Below are 27,777 nucleotides of genomic sequence, written 5' to 3' on the forward strand. Positions count from 1 at the left end.
ATTCTCTTACAATATTCTAATCAATTTCTCATTTTCTCAGAAACATTTTTTAATATTTTTCTCTGTATTGTCTTACACTTCCTTAACCTTTCATATTACAAGGCCAGTTCACATAACAGCTGGTATTACCACTTCCTCAGTAACCTAATTTTGATGTGCCAGTATTTTTCCACAGTATAATTCTAAGTCTTCTTTTATGTATTAACCTTTCTGAGGCCTGGTTACACATTTAAACCAGGCTATTGAACAGCCTTTACCATGACCTTCAGTCATGACCAGCATAGACTGTCAGGTCCATATTAACAGTAAGTACCAATATTTAGCACTTAACAAGCCAGGTTGACCGAATAAAAGTCAGATCCTATCTTTATGCAGTAACCCATAGCCGGTTAAGGGGCCCTTTTACTAAGGTTCGTAGGCGCCTACATGCGTCAAATTAAACTACCGCGTGCCCCGGATGGTAATTCTAATTTTTAAGTGCGTCCGATACACGCACTGGAAAATATTTTTTATTTTCCGACACACGGTTCTAACTGGGCAGTAATCAGCAGTGTACGTGCGCTGACGATTACTGCCTGTTTAACATGTGAGACCTTACTGCTAAGTCAATGGGTGGTGATAAGGTCTCAGACCCAAAATGGACGTGCGTCAATTTTTATTTTGCCACACATTCATTTTCGACTTAGAAAAGGAGGTCCCTGCAGCTTGCTTTACATCGGCAAGACCATCCAGATGGTCAAAACGAATTATAGAGCATTGCAGTAACATTAAACGCAACAATATTAAGGCTCCACTTCAGCATTGGCAAGAGACTGGCCACACTATGGAAGACTTGAAATTCTTCATCTTCAAAGTATTTCAACAGAACTGGAGGAGAAATAATCTGGATAAAATTCTACTACAAGACTTATTTTTCACTTTAAGAATCAGGCCCCTTTCGGTCTTAACCTAGCCATAGACTACACACCCTTTCTATAATTAGCTGCAATTCACATATTACAATATCCAGATAGCATCCCTCTTACCAAAGTTATTCGCATACACCTTTAGAACAAATGCCCCACTACCTCACCAATTTAGCTGACACACTTGTTACATCCATGTACTGTCCCACAAAAACATATAATTGACATATATAAACCTGTACAGGTGTGTGAATAAATATCAATTCTCTGATCAATGTTAATCATGATCAATTTATCTTTTTGCAATCTCGTTGTATCAAAATTCTAATCATATTTTAATTCACTGTTTGTAGGCTGGCTGCATCCTAACCATTTACTGCAACAGATCTCCACTCCACATTTTGCATCATATAGTATTTATGTCATAACAGTTTCCATCAATTCACTCACCTTCTCTAGCTATACTGTCTTTCCATTCACCATACATTCGTACACACTTTTCTCTGCATTTCCAGCTTTTTTTGCTCAGTTTGTCCCCCCTATTTCCTTCCTTGTGTCTTTCCCCCTCCTCCTTCCCCCCTTTTTCTTTGCCCCCCCTGTTTTTTTGCTACTCATTACAGGATTTTCATTCATGTGTATACACATCACAGGATTTTCATTATTCTGCATTTTTACAACTAGTGATTTTTACGTTACAGTTTTATTTCCACCTTTTCAATCTCCGTTTTTCTTTTTCACGCGGTTTTTGTTTTTCCCCTTTTGTTGGACCATTGTTTAGTTACTTTTACATTTTCCTTTTTACATTGCTCAGTCAATGTCATGTAATTTTTCTTGTACTGCCTGCCCCCGTCACTCTTTCTCTTTTTTCTTGTATGGCCCGTCCCTTTTGCCACATATGCAATTCGTTCACCTTTTTGGTTTATCTGACCACGCCCCCTTTTTGTCTCCTTTTCTTCCTTTTAAATAGACCAGCCGGCTTTCACTGTTTTCATTGCTGCCTCAGCGTTTTTTGCTTAGCACCACTGCGGTTGTTTGCTTTTCCAGGTTTGTTGCCTTTCATCTGACATTGTTTTTTCCCTGTTGCTTTCCAGTTTCGGTTTGCTTTTTCTCTCAGCTCTCTTGCATCATCACTCTGTGTTTTTGTTTTATTCTTTTCATATGTCCTCTCCCAGCACCATCACTTCTAGTATCATCATTTCTAGGACTAGTTGCTCCTCCGTTATTCCACACTTACCTCTTGACTGTCACGCTGTTTTTCAATGTTCATCATCACACCACTTCTCCGGGCTCTAGCATATGGTTATCCCTCCCCTACAGCACTGTTCACAGCTCTGTCTTTGTTTAGCCCACATCGGCTCCTTCTATTTATTTGCAAGTCACACTCTCCAGTATCTCATGTTTACATATCGTTTTGGTTTGTTATCTCTACAGCTTTGTTTTTTAAGCTTGCGCTTGGCATATGAATCTGTCAATAGTCTTTCTAAAGGTACGTATTATCCCTTTTTGTTTTTTCCTGTTTTTTATCCCCCTGCTGTTTGCTGTTCCATTCTAACTAATTGCATTCTTCATGTCCTGGCATTTTTCACTATTTTAGGCTTGATTTGGCTGCCTTGCTTATGGTGTTTCATACATTGGCTTACACAACAAACAGGTTTGCATCTATACATTATCCATACTCAATATCTGCGATATTCATTAGCTTCAATCCTGTAAAAGGATGAATAGAACTTTAGTTGCATTTCTTCTTTTTACACTTTTAATTGTTATTTATTTTATGGTTCAATTCACAGTTTCTTTTATTATTTTTTTATTTTACTAGTCTCATGTGATCTATAGTTTTCTTGGATGTTAATCATTTATCTTTTCAATATTTTCTTTTATGTTTCTGTTTTATGTTAAAAAAACTTATTCTTTTATCAGTCATTACTATTTATATGATTCTATTAAGTTTTATACATTTGTGTGTATTGTAACTATATACCTCTCAATTTTATAGACTCCTGAAGCAGGCGTTTTTTCGCCGAAACACAGCTCCGTGTCGAGTCTTTTTAATTTTTATTTAATAAAGCATTTTGATTACTCGCCTCCACGGTATTTTGGAAGTGTCATGTTGTTCTCGCTACTTTTTTGCTATTTAGACAAAATTTCAGCCCAGAATAAAGAACACGGTGGGGAGACGGTAATGTCATCCGCATAAATGAAATGTAAAAATTTAGATTTATCAAGAGACATCCCCAGTGATCTCATTAACAGATTAAATAGCACTAGGGAGAATGGTGACCCCTGGGGGACACCACTTAATGCTTTCCAGATCCAGTTGTTTTCAAGAAGGTGGTATAAAATCTAACCAGAGTTTGTCTACTTGAATATCAGTTTGAGATCACGACCGGTTGTCTACATCGTAAACTGAAGGCACCGCAGCTTAGTGAAAGGGCTCCTTTATGATATAAAGCAATACCTCCACCCTTTTTTTTTATCCCTAGCAAGAGAGACTAAATTATAACCCAACAAATATCATTAATCAAAGGATCGTCATCCAACCTCAACCAAGTCTCAGTTAAAACCAACCAGTTGAGATGATTCCATCCAATATCTTAAGACATAAGATTTATTTCCTACTGACCAATATTAGTATAGTAACAAGAGATAGGGACATATGAAGTTTCATGTACCAATGAAAACATGCCCCGCCTAATTATGTGTGGAACATCCTTATTCTATAATTGCATGTGTAACAAAAAACCACAGCCAAGATCCACCCTGAACTGCCCATGACCCTCCTCTGTTCCCCATTTTATGGGTCACACATAAAATTTAGGTACAGATCATGCACTAATTGGCTCGTTATTTAATTAAATTGTATGCTCAAATTGGGCACGCGCCCAAATTTGCGTGCACAGTTTTTAGTGACTTATAGAATTAATAAATTAACATTTATTAAGCATTAGCAATTTTAACACAAATGTAATTATTAAAACCTGTTATAACCCACATTACACATCTAACACACTGCAATTAATAAGCACCTCAACCATTTAAACTCTTCTTGTATGAGTTAAATCCATGATGCTGGTGATCTCTGCATTGGAAGTGATGCACTTAACTGCAGCACATGCTTCTGTCTCCTCTATTGGTTTTCCTAGGTTGTGGAATAATCTTCCTCGATCCTTGTGGCAGTTCTAAATATTGCTTACTTTCCAGAAACTATCGAAAACTTATTTGTTTTTTGGGGGTAGTTGAGTGTTTATTAGTGGTTGGTTGTGATGTGGGTGAGTTGGGGTTATTTGTGAGGTTTTTTTTTGTTTGGTTGTTTTTGTGTGTGTGTGTTTGTTTAGTCATATCTAACTTTTGTATATGTTGATTATAGTATGCCTAGAACCAGTGCATTTTTTGTAGCCAAAAAGGTGCCGGTACTCAAATTCCAGGCCACCCTCAAGGGGGGTGGGGTGATAACTGAGGAACCCACCCTACAATAGCTAGGCACCTTGCAACCGGTCACAGAATCTATGAAAAGGCAGCACTGTGTGTGCAGAACCTGGGCTCCTTCATTAATACTTGGGGACCATGGATCAATTTTATCAGGCAATGGAAGGTGCCCGTACTCGGTACCCCTGAGTACCCCCTGAAAAAAGCCCTGCCTAGAACTTATGCAAAGATGGGCTAAATATTTTAATACATATAAAAATAAAATATTTATAAATATAAAAATAAAATAGAAATGTCCTCTCTGCACTGGCATGGTGTAAGCATTGCCCCTTGTCTTTGTTTTTTAGGGAGTGGTGGACTGAAGCTCAGAAGACCAAGAAAATGAAACCCAATCCCCATTACACCAAAGTGAAAAAGAAACTGTATAAACTTGAACTTTCTCCAGGTTTTCCAAGCACGGCAGTAGCAGAGGCTTACCTGAAACCTGTTGTGGATGACTCCCATGGAACATTCTCCTGGGGAAGACCTGATCTTGAGCAGATTAGAGAATATCCTTTCAGTTCCACTGTTTATGCCAACTTGTTACTCAGTTTTGTGAATGAAACCTTTTTGATGTTAAAAAAAATTCCAGCTTAAAAGTGTTTACATGATGTACCATATATACTCATCTATAAGTCAACCTCATATCGAGGGCAGTTGTAAGACTAAAAATGGCTGAAAATGCTGTGACTCCTGGATAAGTCAAGGCTGGGTCCCACATTGTTCCCTCCCTTTCTCTCTCTCTCTCTCCCTCCCCTCCAGCATCTACCCTGCCTTTCCCAAACCCATCCCATAGCCCACAGCGTCACAGATTTCAACAGGGTCAGAACAGACTTAAAACCAGAAGGAAACAGCTAAATCATCAGATTTCAGTACATGAGGGTTATATATTTATCCCTCACTGATAAGTCTCTCACTCTAAACTTTGGCAAGTACACTAAAGTAAAATGTATTTTCACAAATTGTTCCCCCTCCTCATCCAAGGAGAATGTTTTATTCAGGAATCAGAATTTCATCACCCCCCCCCCCCCCCCCCCCACCACCACCACCACCACCACCACACACACACACACACACACACACACACACACACACGAGTACCTGTTTTACCAAACCAAACGAAAAAAAAAAAAGCAGTCAGAATTTTACTCACCAACTCTTTCCACCATGGACGTAGTTTGGCTTGACACCTCCTGCATCATCTCAGCATCTCCCTGACTTCCTCTCTTCCTCCACCTTCCTCCACCTTTAAGCCCTGCATGATCCGTGATCTGGGCTCCCGGCAGTGTTAGAGATGTATACACGCTGCCTTTGCACTGCCCCAGAAGCCTTCTCTTTGCAGCATCCCTTGGTCCCACCTAAGCAGGAACAGGAATTTGGAAAGAAGGATTCCAGGGCAGACGGAAGGAAGCGTGTATACATCGCTAATGCTGCTGGCAGCCCAGACAAATTGGATTGTAGCGTCAGAGGAGGGGGAGTGGATAACGATCCAGGTCCTCAGAGTGTGTGTGTGCTTGCATGATCTTGGACCTCACGGGGGGGGGGGGGGCATTCCGGACTGGGAGAGGTAGGGCAGACGGAAGGAAGCGTGTATACATCGCTAATGCTGCTGGCAGCCCAGACAAATTGGATTGTAGCGTCAGAGGAGGGGAGGGGATAACGATCCAGGTCCTCAGAGTGTGTGTGTGCTTGCATGATCTTGGACCTCACGGGGGGGGGGGGGCATTCCGGACTGGGAGAGGTAGGGCAGAGGGAAGGAGCAGAAGATGGATGGGACTGGGAGGAGTAGTGAGCATAGATCAGAGACGCTGCTCTGATCTTCTCCGCTCAATGTACATGCTCAGCACAAACTTTCAACTAGCCAGAAAATGTACAGATTTTAAACAATCACTAATATATATTTTTATTTTTTTATTAATTTTTTAACGAATATATCCCCCCCAAAAATGAGAGAAAACAAAATTGAAAATTAATACGATTACATATAGTAATATAAAAAAGAAAAAGAGATACACTTTCGTCCACAATATACTTTGTAGGATCCAAGAATTTAAGAAAAAGTAAGAATAAAAAATAAAGAAAAAGTATATCACTTGATTATCGCATACCCATAAAGCACTCCCCAGCCTGTCATTACAGTGTGCACATATTGTATAGTCTCATGTGCACACTGTAGTGACAGGCTGGGAAGTGCTTTACAGGTATGCGATAATCGAGTGATATACTTTTTCTTTATTGTATGACATTTATTCCTTCTTTAGCTACAAGAAAGTCCTCTAGCTTGGGTTCAAGAAATTGAAACTGTTTACCCTGAAATAACACAAAACATAAGCAAGGAAATTTCAACACAAAATTGGTGCCCAAGGCCAAAATCCTTGGTCAAAAGGCCAAAAAGGCCTTATGCCTTTTCTGTGTTTCTTTCAAAAGATCAGGAAATATTCTAACTTTAGAACCAAGGAACTGCGTATCTAAATGTCTCAATCAAAGTTTCAAAACAGTATTGCAATCCATCTCCAATGCAAAAGTTACCACCATAGTAGTTCTCTGTGTAATTACTTCCAACGATGATTCCAAAAAGGATGTGAGGTTCATGCCATCTCCAGCTTGACCTTGAAAGGTCTCACCAGGAAATTTCCCGAGACCAGTAAATACTGGGCTCGCGTTATAGGTGGTAGTAAATCACCTGACATCCCCAGGACTTCAGTTAGATATTTCTTAACCATGTCTACAGGTGAAATTAAAGGCGACCTGGGAAAGTTGAGCAGTCTTAAATTATGTCTCCTAACTTGATTTTCCAAGTACTCCAACCGATGATGTGTAAAATTCTTATCCTTAATTGAAACTGTACCCAATTCCAAAGTCTGAATTTTAGTCTCTAGAGAATTTATTTTAGAAGACTACTGGGCATTTTCCTGTGTTTGGAGAAGAGCAGCTTCAGACAAAGATTTTATATCGTTAGTATTTTTCAAAGTCAAACTTTTTGCATATCAGATGTAAGGTCCCAAAGTGACTCCAATGTCACAACGGTAGGTTTCACAAAAACCCGGATAGATACCTCAGGAGTAACTAACTAGATATCTGGTAAAGAGTACTCACTGTTTGTTGAGGTAAAGTTTGTGCTACATTCTGTATTATCTCCTTACCAAAAATCAAATTCTCTGCTGCTGTGGAAGCGTGCCCTCTCTGTTTACCCTATTCTTCATGTAACAGGTCTGGAATCAGGAGACGAAAGGCAAATTGGTTCCAAAACAAAGCAGCTTTTATTGCCAGCAATACACACAGCACCGAGTACAATCTCAGAATACTGTGTGTCAGAAATCATCTGACACTCACATTTATACTCCCCTGCTGGGCCTGCGCATTAGGCACCTTATACATCACACTTGACATGCGCAGTAAACCTGAGTAGTTCTTACAGCATACATTTGTAGTTCACAGTACATACACACGTCATAATACTGAAACGGTACTGGCCAGAGAAACGAAACCTAACATTCTTCTCTGCACACTCACATAGCACAATGCTTCTTTATGGCTGAGGAGATAAGGTTCGTTAGGCTCAGAGATGCAGAGTGGGGGTTGGCAACAACCCCCAAGGCTATTCTATTCATGTTGCTTCTACTTGCAGGCTGATTGTCTGCGTGCAAGCCTTGGTATCTAACTGTTACAAGCAGTTTATCTAATGCACCTGCATCCTGTCTCATACAGAAAGGCACAAAAACAGCAATAGCTGACAGTTTGTGGTTAAGGCACAGCAAGAGTTCACTTATCAAGCATAGAGCAGGCCAAAAAGGCAGAAGCAGAAGTAATCTGCAGAAAACAAAGTCCATCTATATTGTCCACAGAGCTGGAGCTTGTCCTGATGGTCCACTTGTGTCCCAGGTTCAGTGGTGCACTCCTACAATTCCCCCCTTTTGATACTTGAACATCCATTCTGGTGGAGAGTATCATCTCCATGAACCCTGGAAAGAAAGGAAAAGACATGGGTCGTTAGTAGGGAGGCAACACCCGAGCCCTAAGCCCTTGCGCAGCCGTTGATTTCTTCGCCGGGGTTGAGACGAGGGGTCCCTAAGGGAGCCCCCCCCCTTTGTAGCCGGACTTGTGCTGTCACAGGGGCACTGGCCCATCTGTTGCCTGCACGGAACAGGGTTCAGACACGTCTGCGTCGTTCGATGGTACGGGGGAATACATCTGGAGGGCCATGAGTTGGGCTGCCGCTCTGCGATCAGCAATGTTTTCCATGGTCGTGCGGAGACACCTGAGAACAAAGGGAAGAGACTGGGGTATTACTAAGCAGGACAACAAGAACAGACCACCCATGATAAGGATACTTTTGAGGCTCCCGGAGGTCGGGAGCCAATCGGTCAGTGAAGACGTCCAGTCCCAGGCGCTGTTCCACGTCTGGACAGGGACATGGGCCAACTTCACCATGCGGTCAGTGACCTCCTTGATGACGTGACTCTGGTCATCGATCTGAAGGCAGCAGTTGCTGAGATTGAATTTTCCGCACACCCCGCCCTCCTGGGCCAATAGATAGTCCAACGCGAGGCGGTTCTGGTAGACCGCGGTGATCAATTTGGTGTTCTGCCGTGCCAAGATGTTGAGAGCAAAGGCCGAGTCGTTGGTGAGTATTTCTAGCACGGCCTGTAGGCGGATGATGTGGTTTAGCATATAGATGGGGGTGCGGTATCCATACGTGCCATCTTCGGCCCATGTGGCTGGTCCATAATAATGAATGATACGTTCTGGTGGCCACTCGTTGTCCTTCCAGTCGCCTATCTGGACTTTAGGCTTACTGTCCCAAGGGGATCGTTTACGTCTGTCGATGTTTCCAGGCCCTTGTTCCATGTAGAGAGGTATGCCTAACGTCTCGCCTACACGCAAGGGCAGGAGGAAGAAACTAGGTCGGACGGTACCCAGAAGACAGGTGCCGTACCAGCGGTTTGGGAGTTGCTCATAGGCTCTGCGACCGCAAATGTAGTAGTAGCCCTCCGGGGCTATCCACTTGAGAGAGACGTTTCCTCCGTTGGTCCAGGTTACATTCAGTGTGGGCTCAGTCCAAATGGGCATGGGGGCGGGTAGGTCATCCGTTTGCCACCAAGTGGTTTGGCTCCCATTAAACTGAAGAACTCCCGTGCAAGCAGAATCTCCCACTGGTACAGAATAACGCTTCGATGGCGCTCGGCTAGCGCAGAGGGTGCCTATGATATTGGTTCTCAGGGCCCATTCGTAGGGCCTCGGGCGCCGAGGGAAGGTGATGTTGGTGACGTTCAGAGCGTTCCACATGTGCTGATGAATTTCTTTTGCTTCCCAGGGCCATTGTTCACCCATATCGGTTCCACCGCAGACGAAACAATTAGCAATCCCTAGGGAGAGAGCAACGTTCTCGGCCAGGTTGAGGAACATGTTCTGAGCTTCGGGGGAGATGGGGAACTTAGTCGCCGCCTCCTCAGCGCGGGCGATTTCATCAAATACCTCCTGGTACCCAACAACAGTGGTCTGATAGTGCGTGGGAGCCTTTGCTTCAAGGCTTTGGTATATGGTAATATAAGTCATCGGATCCAATCCGCCGCCGTCAATGCCGAGGCCCCACGTTCCTCTCCAGGGCATGTCGTGGCCTCGGATGGGCCAGTCTAGGGACACATAGTTACCAGAGCCTCGACGAAATTCGCCCAGGCCGGTACATCCGGGATATCCTCCTCCCGTATAAGCGCATACTCGTTCCCAGCCCGAGGCCCGAGTGTCGCCGGCACATGGGAGCCAAACCCAAGGGGAGCAGCATCTCATGTCTGGACTAAAGGGACAGACATACTTGTGATCGTTTACATATGCCTTACGCCAACTCTGGCTTCCACACTTACGGGACCACGGGTGTTTGTCCATGGCGGCACAAACGTCGAAAGTGAGAGTAGCCACAGTTTGAATACCACCGGCAACAATGCGGGTGGAATTTATGTAGTACAGGATGCCATCTCCCTCGACTCCCGGGGGCCCGGCGACATACGCAGGGAGTCCTACACTGAGGGTGACATTGTAGTACCTTGGTCTGGCGGGGCTATGGCAGACTGTGAGGTTGCCCTGGAGGCATCTGTGGAACTGTTGGAGTCCAGTCGGGGTCGTAATGGTGCAGGCCGGAAGGGGGCTGCAACCGCCTTCCGGAGGTTGGGATTGGTGAATGAGGGTGGAGACCAGGCGATAGCCTCCTTCTACACGGTGACGCACTGAGCGCACGCACTCAGTGCAGTTCTGGCTTAGGGCGGTGTGATAGGTCGGAGCAAAGGAAAGGAAGAAGATTAGGTTCAACATCACATATATGGTGGGAGGTATCCGAACTTTTGCAGTAAGAGGATAATGAGGCCCAGAATGAAGGCTGCGATAAACACAGAGCCAAAGACGCAGTGGGTCCAAAAGCTGAGTTCCGGTTCCTGGGCGGGCATGAACTCGGCTCACTTCTTCGTCAAGGTCAACCGCAGAGGATCGTCGGGGTGTTGGAGGGCGGTCCAGACCTTGGAGGTGCCGCCGGTAGGTGCAGCGGGTTTCAGCCTGGTCCAATGTATCCACACGGGACTGCCTGCAATTTTAACAGCAGTTGGGGTGGTTAGGAGAACAAGGGAGGGCCCTTTCCACTTGGGCTTTAGGCAGTCAGAATCATCCCACTCCTTTACCCAGACCTCATCCCCCACCCTGAACTGGTGTGTAGGACTGGTGAGGACTAAGGGACTTACACTCTCAGTGTACTGTTGGATGTCCTGCACTACCTCGCGCAGGGCCTTCATTTGCTTTACTAAGGAGTTCTCGCCCTGTATCTGCAAGGAGTCGGGGAAGGAGGGAAGTGGAGGCGGCCTGGCGTACATCATCTCGTAAGGGGTAAGGCCTGTAGCCTTGGGGGTGCACCTAAGATGCAGCAAGGCCAGTGGGAGCAGGTCGGGCCATTTGGCTTTTGCCTCTTGGCACAGCTTGGCTAGCTGGTTCTTCAGGGATCGGTTAGCTCTCTCCACTATCCCACTGCTCTGGGGTCTCCAGGCACAATGCAACTTCCAGTCGAGGCCCAGTCTTGTACTGAGCTGTTGAGTCACTTCGCTGGCAAATGCAGGACCGTTGTCGGAGTTTATCTGCTTGGGGAGGCCGTATCTCGGCAGGATGTGGTGGATCAATAAGGAGGTGACTTCTTTAGCCATTTCCGTTCTGGTGGGCTGGGCTTCAATCCATCCGGTGTAGGTACACACGGCGACAAGGATGGCTTTATAGCCCCGCGCTGGGGGCATATGTGTGAAGTCAATCTGGCAGACGTGGAACGGGCTAGTGCCTCGGAGAACATGTCCTGGCGTAGGACCGGGCCCCGTTCTTGGGTTGTTCCGAGTACAAGTTGCACATCGACTGGAAGCATTTTTGGTCCACAAGGACAGCTTGTTAATGTAGTAGGTCTTCTCGAGCAGGCGGCCCAGAGCGTCCTTGCCCAGGTGTGTGCGGTCGTGAGCTTCCTTGGCCACAGTCCAGGCCAAGGCTTCGGGTATCCATATGCGCCCATCCTGCAGTACCCACCAGCCATTGCGTGACTCCAGGCCCTCTTGCCGGGCCCACTCAGTCTCTTGTGGGGCATAGATAGGGGTCTCTGTGGGGAGGTGAACGACGAGTACAGGGTCAGAGGAATGAGAAAGGTAAGGGAGTCGACTCGCCCTTTTTGCAGCGTCGTCTGCCCGCTGATTTCCCCGGGCAATAGGGTCCGTCCGGCCTGTGTGGGCCCTGCAGTGCATCACAGCCACCTTCTTTGGTTTCCATACTGACTCGAGTAGTTGGCAGATCTCAGTGGCATTTGCAAGTCCTTTCCCCTCAGCTGTCAGAAATCCCCTCTCCTTGTACAAGGCTCCGTGCACTTGGAGGGTGAGGAAAGCGTATTTGGAGTCGGTGTAGATGTTAACAACCTTTCCTTCAGCCCACAGGAGGGCTATGGTGAGGGCGATTAGCTCCGCTTTCTGGGCTGACGTTCCGGGCGGCAGGGCCATAGCCTCGATCACATGGTCCTCAGACACAACAGCATAGCCAGCTCTTCGAATTCCCTCTATTACTTGGCTGCTCCCATCGGTGAACAGGGTGATGCCCCCTTGCCAGGGTTGGTCCTTGAGGTCAGGTCTGCTCGAGTGCACAGTGGCCATTACCTCCTCACAGTCGTGGAGTGGCGGTTCAGGGGCCGGAAGGAGGGTGGCAGGATTGAGGTTGGTGGTGTCCAAGATCTGCACCTCCGGATTCTCGCATAGGAGGGCTTGGTACTTGACCAATCGGGAGTTGGTCATCCATCTAGGTCCGTGGCTCTCGAGTAGGCCGCGGATGGTGTGGGGCGTAGTTACAAAGAGGGTTTGGCCAAAGGTGAGCTTATTGGCCTCGTGTATCAGCAGACAGGCCGCCGCAATGCTTCGGAGACAGCCCGGCCATCCTCGTGCCACGTTGTCCATTCCTTTGGAGAGGTATGCTACAGGGCGTTGCCAGGTGCCGACCAGTTGGGTGAGGACTCCGAGTGCCAATCCCTTCTTTTCGTCGACGAACAAGTGGAACGGCTTAGTCACGTCTGGCAGTCCGAGCGCTGGTGGGGTTACAAGGGCCTCCTTGAGGTCCTGAAGGGCTTTCAGCTCGTGTTTCTCCCATTGGAGATTCTGGCCCTCGAGTTCAGGTCCTTTCAGTTTGGCGTACAAGTCTTGGGTCAGGACAGCGAAGTTGATGACCCAGATCCGGCAGTATCCAGCGGCTCCGAGGAGTGCCCGTAGTTCCTTCTTATTTGCAGGGGTGGGTTGGTTGCGAATGGCTTGGGTTCGGGGGGTACCGAGTCTTCGGGTTCCTTCTCGGAGGCGAAACCCCAGATACTCGACTTCGATCTCGCATATCTGGGCCTTTTTGCGACTGGCTCGGTACCCCTGGGCTTCCAGGGTTTTCAAGAGGTAGAGGGTAGCTTCTGCACAGTCCGCGTACGTTTCACGGGCCACCAACAGATCATCCACGTATTGGACGACCGGCCCGTACTCGTCCTGGTACGTTTTCAGGTCCTGGGCAAGTTGGTCACCAAAGAGGGTAGGCGAGTTCTTGAATCCCTGTGGAAGTCGGGTCCAGGTAAATTGCTGCTTATTTCCCGTCTGTAAGTCTTCCCACGTGAAGGCAAACAACTTCTGGCTGTCGGCAGCAAGGGGGATGGAGAAGAAGGCGTCCTTCAGATCAATGACGCTGCACCACTTGCTCTGGGCTGGTACTTGGGCTAAGATGGAGTAAGGGTTTGGCACGAGTGCAACTATGTCGGCTACCTGGTTATTGACCTTCCTTAAGTCTTGGACGGGCCTGTATTCGGATGTTCCTGGTTTCTTCACGGGTAGGAGCGGGGTATTCCAAGCAGACCTGACCGGTTTTAGGACTCCTTGTTGAAGGAGTTTCTGTAGGTGAGTTTGCATACTATGCCTGGCCGCATAGGGGATGTGATATTGTCCTTGGTTGACGACTTGAGCATTTGACTTGAGTTCAATCCAAATGGGGATGGCATTAACGGCCAGTCCACCGGGGTTTGTTTCTGCCCATACGTCGGGTATCCCCGCCATTAAGTCTCTCCTCTGTCGTGCAAAGGGGGTGTCCTGGCCGTAGCGACCGTCCTCAGGGCCTGCGACCAGGGCAGCGTGCAGCCGCCATTCCTCCCGCACCGGGCAGATGAGCGTCACCGGTTGGTCCTCAAATCGAGCTTCCACTTCGCCCGTGGATTTAAACTTCAGGGTGGCTTGGAGTTTGCACAGTAGGTCGCGGCCAATAAGGGGAACTGGGCACTCGGGAATGTGGATGAACTGGTGGGACACTACTGTTCCCCCGATCTGGACCTGGCGTTCTTTGAGGAGGGGAGCCGTGAGTGATTTCCCAGACGCCCCTACGATTGGTATGGTCTCTTTCGTGGCCGGGGCGATGGCAGTGGTGATAACAGACCGTTGGGCCCCAGTATCTAGGAGGGCCTTCATCAATTGCGCCCCCACTCGGATTTCCACCAGAGGGTCAGTGGGGACTCTGCCCTCCCGGTCCCTTCATGCCGAGTGGTCCCGGGCCGCGTCAAGGGCCATCTGCCATTCTTGGTTTTCAGGTCGCCCCCAACCTCGGCCCCTTCCTCGTTGGTCCCGGGTGAGCCCCCAGGGTTGTCCTTGCCTGGGGCCTCGCGGGTGGTCGTCATGATGGTGGTCCTCTTCTTTTTTCTGGTCTCGTGGCTTCTCCGGGCAGTCCGCCCACCAGTGCCCTTCCTTTCGGCAATTTGCGCACTGATCGCGTCCTAGAGGGGATCGTGCCCCGCGTCCCCTTCGGCCTCTGCCTCTTCCACGCGGCCTGGACCCTAGGCGTTCTTCCAGTACCGTGGCCAGCACATCTGCATTCTCACGCATCCGTCTGGTCGACTCCTTCCGGGCTTCGGCCTTCTCTTCTTGGTCGCGGTATCCGAATACGCGATCAGCTATGGCTTTCAGTTGGCTAATGCTCATCCCTTCAAATCCTTCAGTTCTCTGGAGTTTTCTTCTTATGTCTGGGGCAGACTGACTAACAAAGCTCAGGACCACTGTGGGGGCGTTTTTGGGGTCCTCGGGATTTATCGGGCTGTGTCTTCTAAACGCGTCCATAAGGCGTTCAAGAAAGTCTCCTGGGCTTTCGTTTTTTTGCTGGACGACATTGTGGATTTTTCCCATATTAGTGATCTTCTGTTTTCCCTTTTTTAGGGCTGCCAGATATGCCTGCTGATAGCGGCGGATGACGGCTTGGCCTTCTTCGGTTCGGTAGTCCCATTCAGGGGGCGCGGTGGGCACTTCCGTATTAAGGAGGTTCTGCAAGTTCTGATGGGCCGGATTAGTGTCCCGGACGGCCTGTTCCATATTCTGTTGCAGGAGACGGCGTTCTTCCGAGGTCAGAATGTGGGCGCTTAATTGCCTGAGGTCACCCCATGTGGGATTATAACTGTAGATGATGCCTTCCACTAGTTCTATCAGTTGTTCGGGTTTTTGGTCATACGAAGGCCCATGCAGTTTCCAGTTATACAGGTCGGCACTGGAAAAGGGAACGTGGCTGTAGACGGTCGACTGGATGGGCTCGCCTCCTGCCGCCGGGTTAGGGGTATAGGTCGTAGACTGCCGGACCGGATATAGGTCGGTTACTTTCACTCTCCGGTCGGGGGGAAGGGTGCGTAGTGGACTCGATTGGGGAAATCGAGTAATTGGCTTTACTACCCTTTGACTCTTCCTGGAGGTCGCAGGGCCCCCACCTGTTGTCTCGTCTTCAGTGTCCGACTCGGACTCGGAGGCCTCGGCGTCATCCTGGCCCTCCGCCAAGTCCGCAAGGTCGGGATATATGGGGGCGTAGGGAGGGGGCGCGGCCTCATCCTCGTAGGCCTCCGTCGTAGCAAGTATCGGGGCATTTGGGGACTTCGGAGGCATCTTCTCGGGCGGGCCCTGAGCTTTCCCTTTCTCCTTCAGGGGTTTCGTTCTGCTAAGGGTATTGGTAGTGCTGGGCGTGGTCCTGGCTCTAGTGGTGGTAGTACGGGGCGTGGCCTCTGGGGCGGTCGGCCTTATGGGGGCGGTCCCTGCGGCCTTCGGGACGGCAACGGTTGCCGGGGTTTGGAGAGCGAAGGCAGGGGTCTGCAGGGCCTTGAGTTTAGTTGTGAGTCTGGTTTGTCGTCCCCTTCTTTGGTTTACCACCATGAGGGCGGCCTTTTCTACCTTACGTTGGGCCCAAACTGGCGGATCCCGGACTACATCCAACCATGCTTCTATATATGGAATGTCCTCGGGACAGCCTGGGTTCCCCCCAACTATGACAATATTCATGACCGCCGCCACCTTTTCATACTCAAATGACCCTTCTGGGGGCCATTCAGCAATCCCTAAGCCGGGCCACATGAATTGACATCGCTGTATCATCCCGGCCAGACTGCATTTATCTTGGTCGAACACCTCACTAAAGTGTTCCGTCATTAAGTCTAACGGTGTGGAACCACCCCCGCCCATCCTAACCTGAGTGCCAAAGGATAGGAGACAGACGAAGGGGAGAGGGATGGTGGAGGAGTAAGGGGTCTCGTTCCACCGGACACAAAAGGGTCAACACCCGGCCTGACCAGGACGTGGTCGCCCAGCCTGGAAATGCAAGCCCAATCACACAACTTTCATACGCCACAAGAAACCCTCCCGTACGGTTTCTTCGCCCAAGCCTAGTGAGGTTCCGGTACCTAGTCCGTATTAGTCACTGGCTAAGAGGGTGATCAATCCTCTTCTTCGGCCCTTTACCGAGCCGGTCACTACGTTGAGTATACTCGCCTGTCCGTCGTCGCTGCAGGCCGCGCCGTCGTACGCGTCTCTCCGGAGAGAAAAGGGGAAAAAAATGAAAAGCTGCTTTTTCGGAACCACACAGTCCCACTTTCAGCCGGTCGGCCTCGATCGGCCCTCCCGCCGTGAGGTGGACGCTGAAATCAGCGGTGGCCACTAACCACCTTCCCGGCTGGGGGAGTCGGTGACCCGATCCGCCTGCAGTGGGGAGGGGAAAGAATATAATCCGATTTCCCTTTCTACTTCTGTCCCATCTGGGTCGCCAATGTAACAGGTCTGGAATCAGGAGACGAAAGGCAAATTGGTTCCAAAACAAAGCAGCTTTTATTGCCAGCAATACACACAGCACCGAGTACAATCTCAGAATACTGTGTGTCAGAAATCATCTGACACTCACATTTATACTCCCCTGCTGGGCCTGCGCATTAGGCACCTTATACATCACACTTGACATGCGCAGTAAACCTGAGTAGTTCTTACAGCATACATTTGTAGTTCACAGTACATACACACGTCATAATACTGAAACGGTACTGGCCAGAGAAACGAAACCTAACATTCTTCTCTGCACACTCACATAGCACAATGCTTCTTTATGGCTGAGGAGATAAGGTTCGTTAGGCTCAGAGATGCAGGGTGGGGGTTGGCAACAACCCCCAAGGCTATTCTATTCATGTTGCTTCTACTTGCAGGCTGATTGTCTGCGTGCAAGCCTTGGTATCTAACTGTTACAAGCAGTTTATCTAATGCACCTGCATCCTGTCTCATACAGAAAGGCACAAAAACAGCAATAGCTGACAGTTTGTGGTTAAGGCACAGCAAGAGTTCACTTATCAAGCATAGAGCAGGCCAAAAAGGCAGAAGCAGAAGTAATCTGCAGAAAACAAAGTCCATCTATATTGTCCACAGAGCTGGAGCTTGTCCTGATGGTCCACTTGTGTCCCAGGTTCAGTGGTGCACTCCTACATTCATGGCCGGGGTCAGGACCAACTATAGCTGCATTACTTTCTGGTTGTGGTGGTGCCGCTCGCAGAACAGGGCTTAGAGACGCCCTGTCTACACTGCTTACTGATGCCAAAGCGTCAGTTCCAACAAAGGGAGAAGACGCCTGTACGGGTCCGGCTATGATTCCGAATCTTTCGAGGGTCATCTGCATCGGAGCCTGGGTCACAGTGAGAGTCGAGGGAAACTCACGCACCTTCCCTGAAGTCTACTATTTATTTTTATGACTTCCCAATCTCACTTGCACATCTCCTCCAAGCTTCTTGTCGTTAATTTAAACACTGTACTAGCTCACCCTGAATTAAGAGTTCTTTCCACACCAGGGACATATATAGCACTGACTGTATCCTCTCAAGCAGCTTCAGGACAGCCAGAGTTTGTCTACCATAGCAATAGCAAGAGTACTATGGTACTGATAAGAATAACCCATAGATAAAATGACTTGTTTATTGATGGGATTTAGTCAAAATTTCTCTACTTATAGTCAAGTATTTATAGTATATCAACCCAATATCTACGCTTTGAGTAGAGCAGTTCTAAGTGAAAGCCTATATTTTTTTTAAGTTGCTATAAATCTGATGGTATGGTTGCTTTCCCAGTAGCCATCACCGTTTTATGTATTGGGGGTAATTGAATAGAACTTTTTTCAGTTATGAGATATCAAACTTAATTTTGCATAGGGCATCTAGGTAGAAGCAAGCCATTGTATTCTTACATCTGGGTGACATCATCCGACGGAGCCCAGTGTAGACGCTGACTAGCGAGTTGTAGAAACGTCTAGCAGTGTCCCACCGTGCATGCTCTGGTGCCTTCCCAACTGACTCATGAGCTTGCGTCCCTCAGTCTTCATTTTTCTACAGAGCTGGGAAGACGCGTCATAGTGTTCTCAATGCGTGTATTGTTTCTAGAATTTGCAGTGCCTTCCAATGCGGCTCTTTTTATTTTTGTTAACTTCTTTTTCTGTATTTTGTGCTTAGTTCCTTTCTTCACAAATTCCATTTATTGTTTTTAGTTTTTCGGTACTTCAAGTTTCCTTTCATTTCTGTGACCTGCTAAACCCACTTTAGGCCAGAGCATCGACCTCAGTTTGGCCTCTACCCCTTTTTTGATTCAAAATTGAGGAGTTTAATTTGGCCACAATTCTTTTTTCAATGTCTCAGAAGACCCCCAGTGGCTTCAAGGGGAGAGTCCAATGTAATCGGGTGATTTTGATAACAGACCCGTAATCATGGTGTATTGGGTGCCTTGGGCCTAGCCATGAGCCCTGAACTCTTGTTCACTCAGTTATAAAAATGCAGCTGAGGACACAGAGGGCATGGCTGTCCCAACAGGAAAATCTTTTTGGATCCTTTAAGACCAGTGCATTGACATCGGCACTGGAAGCATCAACCTTAATGGCTATGACTGCTTTTACATCCACTGGGAGTGGCCTGGCATTGAGATGGTCTCCCTTGTCTCAACATCAGGCACTGAGAGTTGGCCCCAACATGGTCCTCATCGGCACTGAGGGACCACGATGCTGGGCATCGGGGAAACCCAAGAAGCACAAGCATCGGTCCTCTTCAATACACGGTGCTGGGAGCACCAGGGCATTTGCATTGCTGATACCCAAAAAGCGCCGACACCGAGAGGAGCACTCCCTCTCTTTGGAAGAGGTGCCGGTGCATGAGCCTCAAAGCAGCTAGGTCACCACTTCTGTTTCGACACCAACGCTTTCTCAGGCTGGCACCTTACCTACTTCCCTGCCTTTGTGAATGCTGGTGCAGATGCCGCAGCAAACCAAACCAAGAGTGGAAGATGACAAATGTCAAGATGACCAAATGTTGCAAAAAAAGTTCCTTTAATGGGTAAAGAGCATGTCGATAAAGTCCCAGACAGAGAAACTCAACACAGGCTGTGTTTCGGCTGGACAACCTTCATCAGGAGAATTTGTTGAGACTCCACAAAACAGAATTTAATCCAACCAAAAATATCAAACACTGTGTTAATTAAACTGTCTGTAAGGGTGCATATAATTAACTTAAAATGTCTAATCCGCAATGGAATAAACCTGTATTTACATGAATGTACTGCATACCAGCAGTCCAAATCACAGGTGGCCCTTTGTAACCTCTGACTGCTGGGCTCTTCAAATAGTCCATTTCAGTTACTCCCTTCATTGGTGGCAAAAACCACCAAAATGCCCAGCAAGAACATTGTCACTCAGCTCTCAGCACAAACAGATACATGTAAAGGAAATCTCCAGCCTTCTCCAGGCCAATGTGGTCGAGCCTATGCCACCAAGGGAAGAAGTGAAGGGATTCTATTCCAGATACATTCTTGTGCTCAAAAAATTGAGGGGATATCATTCCATACTAGACCGAAGGGCCCTGAACAAATTCCTAGTCAAAGAAAAGTTCAGAATGGTTTCCCTGGGCACCCTTCTGCCCATGATTCAGGCAAACAACTGGCTATGCTCTCTGGATCTAAGGAACACCTACACCCACAGTTTGATCATTCCCAGTCACAGGAAATACCTCAGATTTTGCATAAGGAAACACCACTACCAGTTCCACATCCTGCCATTTAGCCTCATGACAGCTCCCAGGGTATTCACCAAATATCTAGCAGTAGCAACAGCGTATCTACACAAGCTAGAAATGTATGCATATGAGGATGATAGGTTGGTCAAGAGCACATCACAGGAAGGGGTGTTTGAGTCCATGTGCTTAACTAGTCAGATGTTAGAGTTACTAGGGTTTGTTATAAACTACCCAAAGTCCCACCTGCTCCCAGTCCAGTGATTGAAGTACATAGGAGCACTGCTAGATACTTTGCAGGCTCAGGACTTTCTTCCCCAAGCCAAGGTGGACCCCTTATCAATGCTTTCCTCACAGATCCGTACCAGCAAGCAGGTCACAGCTTGGCAGATGTTGAAATTTATGAGCCACATGGCTTCTATAATGCATGCCACTCTCATGGCACATCTTGACTTCAGAGAAGCCCAGTGAACCCTAGCTTCCCAATGGTCTCAGGCAGCTGGGAACTTAGTGGATGTCATCCAGATTCCTCCAGGGTTGGCTCATATTCTTCTCTGTGGATAGTTTGCCAAATTTGAATGTGGGACTACCATTCCAAATTCCACCTCCTCAGAAGGTGCTAACAATGGATGCATCCAACCTGGGCTGGGTAGCTCATGTCGATGGACTTCTCACCCAAAGGATTTGATCTGCTCAGAAAACAGACCTTCATATCAATATCCTCGAGCTTTGGGCCATTTGGAATGCAGTAAAGTCTTTCAGAGGTCAGCTACACAGCCAAATTATTCTCATCGAAATGGACAACCAGGTTGCAATGTTTATGTGAACAAGCAAGGTGGTACGGGATCCTACCCCTTGTGTCAGGAGGCACTGGGGATGTGGCAGTGGGCCCTTCTTCATGGGATGGACCTCTGAGCCATATACTTACCAGGAAAGGAAAACTGCCTGGCAGACAGACTAAGCAGGGTTTTGCAACCACAGGAGTGGTCTCTCAATATGGGCGTAGCCCACAAGATCTTCTGAGCGTGGGGCACCCCTTCAGTGGATCTTTTTGCCACTTAACAGCAAATTTCCTCAGTTCTGCTCCAACTCAGATCACATGGAAGACTAGTGTCAGATACCTTTCTTCCACATTGGGAGGGAAAGTCTCATGCTTTCGTATCTTCCAATACCCCTCATAAGACTTTGCTGAAACTCAAGTAGGATGATTCTAATCGCACCCTACTGGCCAAGGCAGATATGGTTCCCTATTCTTGGAGATTGGACTGTTTTCTGACTCTCATCACGCAGAACAAAGGATCTCTTCTGAATCCCAACCTCCAATCCCTGGCCCTCATGGCTTGGATGTGGAAAGCATAGAATTTGAAACCTTGGGCTTGCCGGAAGGTGTCTCCCACATCTTGCTGGCTTCCAGAAAAGACTCCACTACAAGATGTTATTCTTTTAAGTGGAGGAAGTTTGCTGTCTGGTGTGAGGGCGAGGTCTTAGATCCCCTCAATTGTCCTGTACAAAAACTGCTTGAATACCTCCTTCACCTCTCGGAATCTAGTTTGGAAACCAAATATGTAAAGGTTCATCTCAGTGTGATTATTGTTTACCGTCACCATGTGGGAGGTAAACCCTTCGCTGTACAGCCTCTGGTTGTTTGATTCATGAGAGAGGTTTGCTACCGACAGCCCCCAGTCACAGCTGTGTCATGGGATCTCCACGTTGTCCTTACCAAACTGTTGAACACTCCTTTTAAGCCACTTGATTCCTGTCACCTGAAGTATTTGATCTGGAAAGTTGTCTTTCTGGTGGTGGTCACTTCAACTCGCAGAGTAAGTGAGCTTCAAGCCCTAGTTGCTGATCCACCTTACCCTAAGTTTCATCACAATAGAGTAGTTCTCTGCACGCACCCTAAGTTCCTTCCTCAAGTAATGTCAGAGTTCCATCTTAATCAGTCAATCGTTCTGCCAACATTTCCCCCAAAACCTCATGCCTATCCTGGCGAGAGTGTACTGCATACTTTGGACTGCAAGTGAGCCTTTGCCTTCTATGTAAGTGGATTGGGTTTTTGCCAGGTTCTTGGGACCTGGATTGGCCGCTGTCAGAGATGGAGTGCTGGGCTTGATGGACCTTGGGTCTTTTCCCAGCGTGGCGGTGCTTATGATTAAAGCCCATAAACAGTCCACCCAGCTTTTTATTTCTTTTGACCAAAACAGGATCAGCAAACACACTATTTCCAATTGGCTAGCAGATTGCCTCTCCTTTAATTATGCCCAGGCTGGGCTGACCCTTGAGGGTCAAGTCATGACTCATAATGTCAGATCCATGGCTACATTGGTAGCCCACTTCAGATCAGCCTCCATTGAAGAGATTTGCAAAGCTGCAACTTGGTCTTCGGTCCACACATTCACAGCTCACTACTGCTTTGAGCAGGATACCCGACATGACAGCTGGTTCAGTCAGACAATCCTTCAGAATTTGTTTGGTGTCTAGAATCCAACACAACACCCCTAATTGTGTTTTGTTCCAGGCTGCCCCTACACAACTAGTACACAAATTGTTTCAGATTGGTTGAGTACAGGCCTCAGCGTTTCGAGTCCCTGTTGTCCTAGCAGTGTTGTTTTCAGTGAGCCTTGTAGCTAGGGATTGCCATATATATGAATACAATGGCCTGTTTGTCCTCAAAGAAAGCAAAGTTACTTACCTGTAGCAGGACTTCTGCAATGACAGCAGGCCAAATACTCTTGCATACCCTCCCACCTCCCCTTGGAGATCAATTCTTTAGCTTTTTGCAGTGATTGAGGAACCCAAGCTCACGTGTCAGGTGGGAAGATACCAGCACATGCACTGTGGGATGCTGCTAGAAAATTTTTTAAAGTTTTTTTCAAGTTGCTGACCCTTTTAAGAGATGGCCTGAAAGCATCGGGTTACAGCTTGACAGCCCAATGCTCCTGGGGAATAAAATATCTCCAGCCTTCGGCTGGGGTTATTTTATAGGCTGTGTCATGGCTTGCGGTGTGCACCTGGTGCACATTGCAAGGCAAGGTATAGTAATGAGCTCTTTTGCATGTTTTGCATCTCATTACTATGTAACACAGGGTGATTTATTAAGCATTGTAATAGGGCACTGCACCCAGCTTTAGAACCTTTTAATTTAAGTTAAGTTGCAAATAATGCAGTTATGGCCCTAACACAGCTTGATAACTTCCTCCCTAAATGTGGTAACTTTTAAAATTTAATCCTCCACAATCCAGACATGGCCTCCATTCCATCACCAAAAACTCTGCCCAGAGAGACTCTGTTTAGGCCTCTTTCCATATAATTAGCCCTACCACTTAGAGTTAAAAGCCCTGTCCCATGTATAGTTTATCATCTGTGTTGTTAGATTGTAACTTTCAAGAACCAAGGACTGTCTTAACAGATGTGTCTCTATCTGATAGTGTTATACAACTGAAAGTAATAATAAAAATCAGATATGATCACCTCAATTGGTCTTGTTTCATGCACAAAAGCTGTTAACCTTTATACTGTACCAGTCAGATTTTTGCAGCCTTTAATATGTTGCAGAGGGTTGTTGTTTTTTTAACTTTTTAAATGTCAATAGGAAACGTTTTCCTTTAGAACTTGTAGTGGAATTGTTGCTATATCAGATTTAGCAACAGGGGCATGGCCAAAAGTTTAATCAACTAGGATTCCTCCTCATACTTTGTTCTGCTTAATCACAGAATGTGTAATTCCATTCATAAATCAAACCACCTTTTTAGTAATATGACTCCTTTGTTTTAAGAACATGACTCAAATGAAGAGGAATGGAATGCAAAGGGTAGATGCAAAGCAAAGAGCAGTTCTGAAGAAAATCGTAAAGCTGAAAATGTTTCATGATGGTGTATGATGCTAATTATATACTCTCATTTAAGAGTTTTCTGTGTGATGTCAGGGTTTGTTTTTAAGGGCCATGCAAATACATTTCATCTTTCAGAGTATATAAACCTCAGGGCTCATATCATCCACCGTTTTGTATTATTATTTTTGAAGCAATTTTTGTAATGAATGCTCTATTTTGGTATTTTCTGACACAGTTCTGATTTGTTTTTATAGTTCACACCTTGCAGTCAGAGGCAATTAACCATTACCTATTAACATCACAATACACCAAGGGTATTACTTGTATAAAAGCCACACATCATCCTAGTATAAATATACCTAATTGTAATTACTTCCAGAAGTATGGAAACACGTATGTGTAGATCTTGAAATCATCACTATAACGCTTGTCTAAACATTTTTTAAGAGTTTCTATTTTATAATTCTTAACTGCAAAGCATATTCTGTGAGAGTCGTTTTGGCTGGTACCAATCAAAAACTGATGAAGTATTATTACCTGTTCTAAGACAACTGAATGCATATCAGGTAATTATTTTATCTAACGATTCATCATTTTTAATTTGAAAACTAGATTTACTTCTTTTTATTGTATTAGTTTTTAAACAACTTACAAAGGACAGAAACTAAGTCATCCCCCCCCCCCCCCCCCATCACCTTACATCAACACAACCAACAGCTAAACACGTGCAAAAAGTGACGGTATGGCTTCAAATTCATGCCACACCCCAATGATCAGTTATCAAACAGAAATCCTTCAAGAATGGAAGTGGATCAATATGTCTAATTTTTTCTGGAAAACATTGGTACCTGAAAAAAATAACTGCAGCAGAGGTCTTGTATTTCACTCCCAAATTAATAAGTCTGTTGCCAAAAATCCATAAATATGTGACAAATGAAAAACATGCAAAAAAGGTGCTGATAGGCATTTGACAAAAATGGCATCTATTGGAGATTTCAGCATTGACTCCGTGTCTTCACCAGGATCCCTATGACCTTTTGCATGATAAAGTACACGGATTGCAGAAGTGCAGCAGAGGCCAGAGACACATTGAGCTTTGACCAAAACCTTTCCAGTGGTTATCTGTCAGCTCCACAGATAGCTCCTGACACAATAACCTCTGCAAAGGTTGGAAAATTGGCAACACACAAGTTAATACAAATGGTAGGCCACATGACCTGCACTTTGATCCTTTCGGCAGCACATCATTAAACTTGAGTCTTTTTCTTTAAGGCTTGCATTCCATGCCCACATGGTCATAGCATGTTTTAACTGGAGGTACTGAGTGGGGCTTAACTGATATTTGTGCTATAATACTTCAAAAGAGAGGACCTGGTTGATCAAACAGGAGTCCCGCCAGATACTACTACTACTGCTTAACATTTCTAAAGTGCTACTAGGGTTACGCAGCGCTGTACAATTTAACATGGAAGGACAGTCCCTGCTCAAGGAGCTTACAATCTAAAAGACAGGTGTACAATCTAATGACAATCTAAACAATCTAAAGACAAGTGTAGAGTCCGTCTGATAGGGCATACTATATTTCACGAAAGGTTAGGTGCCGAAAGCAGCATTGAAGAGGTGAGTTTTAAGCAGAGATTTGAAGATGGGTAGGGAGGGGGCTTGGCGTAGGGGTTGAGGAAGATTCTTCCAAGCGAAAATGAGCCCAAAGGTTTTACAGACCTGGCTGATCTCCTGCCTATCAGAGATATAGGTATCAGCTGAAGCAGCCTTTTCATAGTGACAAAAGAAATTCCCAGTAGTCTTCCAGATCTGTTCCTGCCTCCTGCAATTCATAATGATGAGGTTCCAGTCTACTCCACCACAGAATTGGCCAAGATTACATCAGATCAGTGGGTCTTAGATATCATCATGCCTTGTATCATTTTTCTTATGTTTTAAGTCTTATATTATAATAAGGCCCATAGGGCCAGTTATTCTAAGCGTTTTATTATAGACACGAAATGGGGTTTGTAGTGTTGTAACCAATTTTGACGTTCTCTTTATTTTTTAGTCCCAGCTTCGGATTGATTCATTATTCAGACTGGAACAGCATGAAAAACAGGCTATTAAGAGCCAAAGGCTTCGACGGGCTGTAACCTGTATGCTGAGGAAAGAGAGAGAAGAGGAAGCAGAAGAAAAACAGGATGCTACTTCTGTTCTGGAGAAGGAAGCTAGATTGAGTAGGAAAAGAAAGGATAAAAGACCACTGCAGCTCTCATTGAATAAACCTCAGGGAGACAACAGACACATTGAAAAAAGGAAAAGATTTTCAAACATCAGACATGGAAATGCAAGCTGTGAAAGTGGAGCTTACCTCAGTGTTCCGCAGTTGTCTGAAGGATTTTCTGTGAGGAACTTCCAAAGAAAAGCTATGGACATGAGCACAAGTGCCAGTACTTCCCAGGAGCATCAGATCACAGTAACAGGAGAAAAAGATTCTGCAGGACTGAAAACCTGGCAGGGAAGTAGTATGATCAGTAGTTCCACTGAAGAAGAGGAAGAGGAAGAGAAAACAGTCTTGGTCACTGCCAGATCAGTTTTTGGGCACAAAAAGGGAAAACCTAAGTGTATGAGAGGAAGGAAGAAGCAATGATTTAGTGTACAGTTTCATTTGATGGCATTTCTGTTATTTTTTACATTAGAATGTCATAATTTTCTGTGCTAATGAAGTTTTTGTACAAACACTTAAACGAATGGTAGCTTTTGCCCATTTGACTCACCTTTACTTGAAAACTTGAAACATTACATTACATTGCATCTCTTATATTCCACTAATACCATATAGTTCAAAGCAGGGGCGTAGCCAGACACCCAATTTTGGGTGGGCCTGGGCCCAAGATGGGTGGGCAGAAGAACTCTGCCTTGTCCCACAAGTGATTTGGTCTTTCCCTCTCTTGTCTGCATACCATATGGTCTCTCAAACATCCCCCCCCCCCCCCCCCCCGCATACCTTTTAAATAGCAGATTTTCACTGGCAGCGAGCAGCAACTAATACACACTGCTCATGTTGGCCCCACAGCATGTATCAGTCACTGCTTGCTTCAGACAAAGATCTGCTATTTACAAGGTATGCAGGAGGGACATTTGTTGGGAGTTTTCGGCTGGTGGGACTTGGGAAGAATCCCTGCCAGCCACATTATAGGTGTGCTGCTACTGGGTGGGCCTGAGCCCAAGGTGGGTGGGCCTGGGCCCACCTGGGCCCACCCTTGGCTACGCCACTGGTTCAAAGTGATTTACAAAAAAGAAAACTAGGTTATTACCCAGGAATTACAGCCATTAATTAGACAAAAACATACCTACAAAACAAAGTTTTTATGGATTTTCTAAAAATCCTCATAATTAGATTGAGATCATAACTTAATAGGTAGTGTATTCCATGCTTTTGCTGTTTGATAGGGAAAATAAGAAACAAAAGATCTTTTAAACTTAATACCTCTAGGGCTTGGGAATTGCAGCATTAGATGATTGCATGTTAAACGTCTGTCACAAGCAGAGAAAACTTATACATATAGTAAGGCGCATTTCCATTTATGATTTTGAATATCATAAATAAAACTTGTACAGAACCTTAGGGGCCCTTTGCCTACATGCGTCTAGCACGCGTCAATTTGGAACTACCACCCGGCTACCACGTGCCCCGGGTGGTAATTCCATTTTTTACGTGTGTCGCAAAATATTTTTTATTTTCTACCATGCAG

At 46.2% G+C, this 27,777-nt stretch overlaps 1 protein-coding gene across 2 annotated transcripts in view; it reads left to right on the top strand.

Moving 5' to 3' along the window:
- The window catches only part of ERCC5 (ERCC excision repair 5, endonuclease), a 141,425-nt gene extending 114,562 nt beyond the window's left edge, over positions 1–26,863 (top strand). For both annotated transcript variants that reach the window (XM_030201331.1, XM_030201332.1), the window contains 3 exons: positions 4,679–4,879; positions 24,519–24,603; positions 26,091–26,863. In XM_030201331.1, the coding sequence (XP_030057191.1) occupies positions 4,679–4,879; positions 24,519–24,603; positions 26,091–26,672 (868 nt within the window). In that variant the 3' untranslated portion in view covers positions 26,673–26,863. The remainder of the gene's footprint in view (positions 1–4,678; positions 4,880–24,518; positions 24,604–26,090) is intronic.
- The last annotated feature ends 914 nt before the right edge of the window (positions 26,864–27,777 follow it).

This window comes from Microcaecilia unicolor, chromosome 4 (assembly GCF_901765095.1).
Source record: "Microcaecilia unicolor chromosome 4, aMicUni1.1, whole genome shotgun sequence".
Classification (NCBI taxonomy): domain Eukaryota; kingdom Metazoa; phylum Chordata; class Amphibia; order Gymnophiona; family Siphonopidae; genus Microcaecilia; species Microcaecilia unicolor.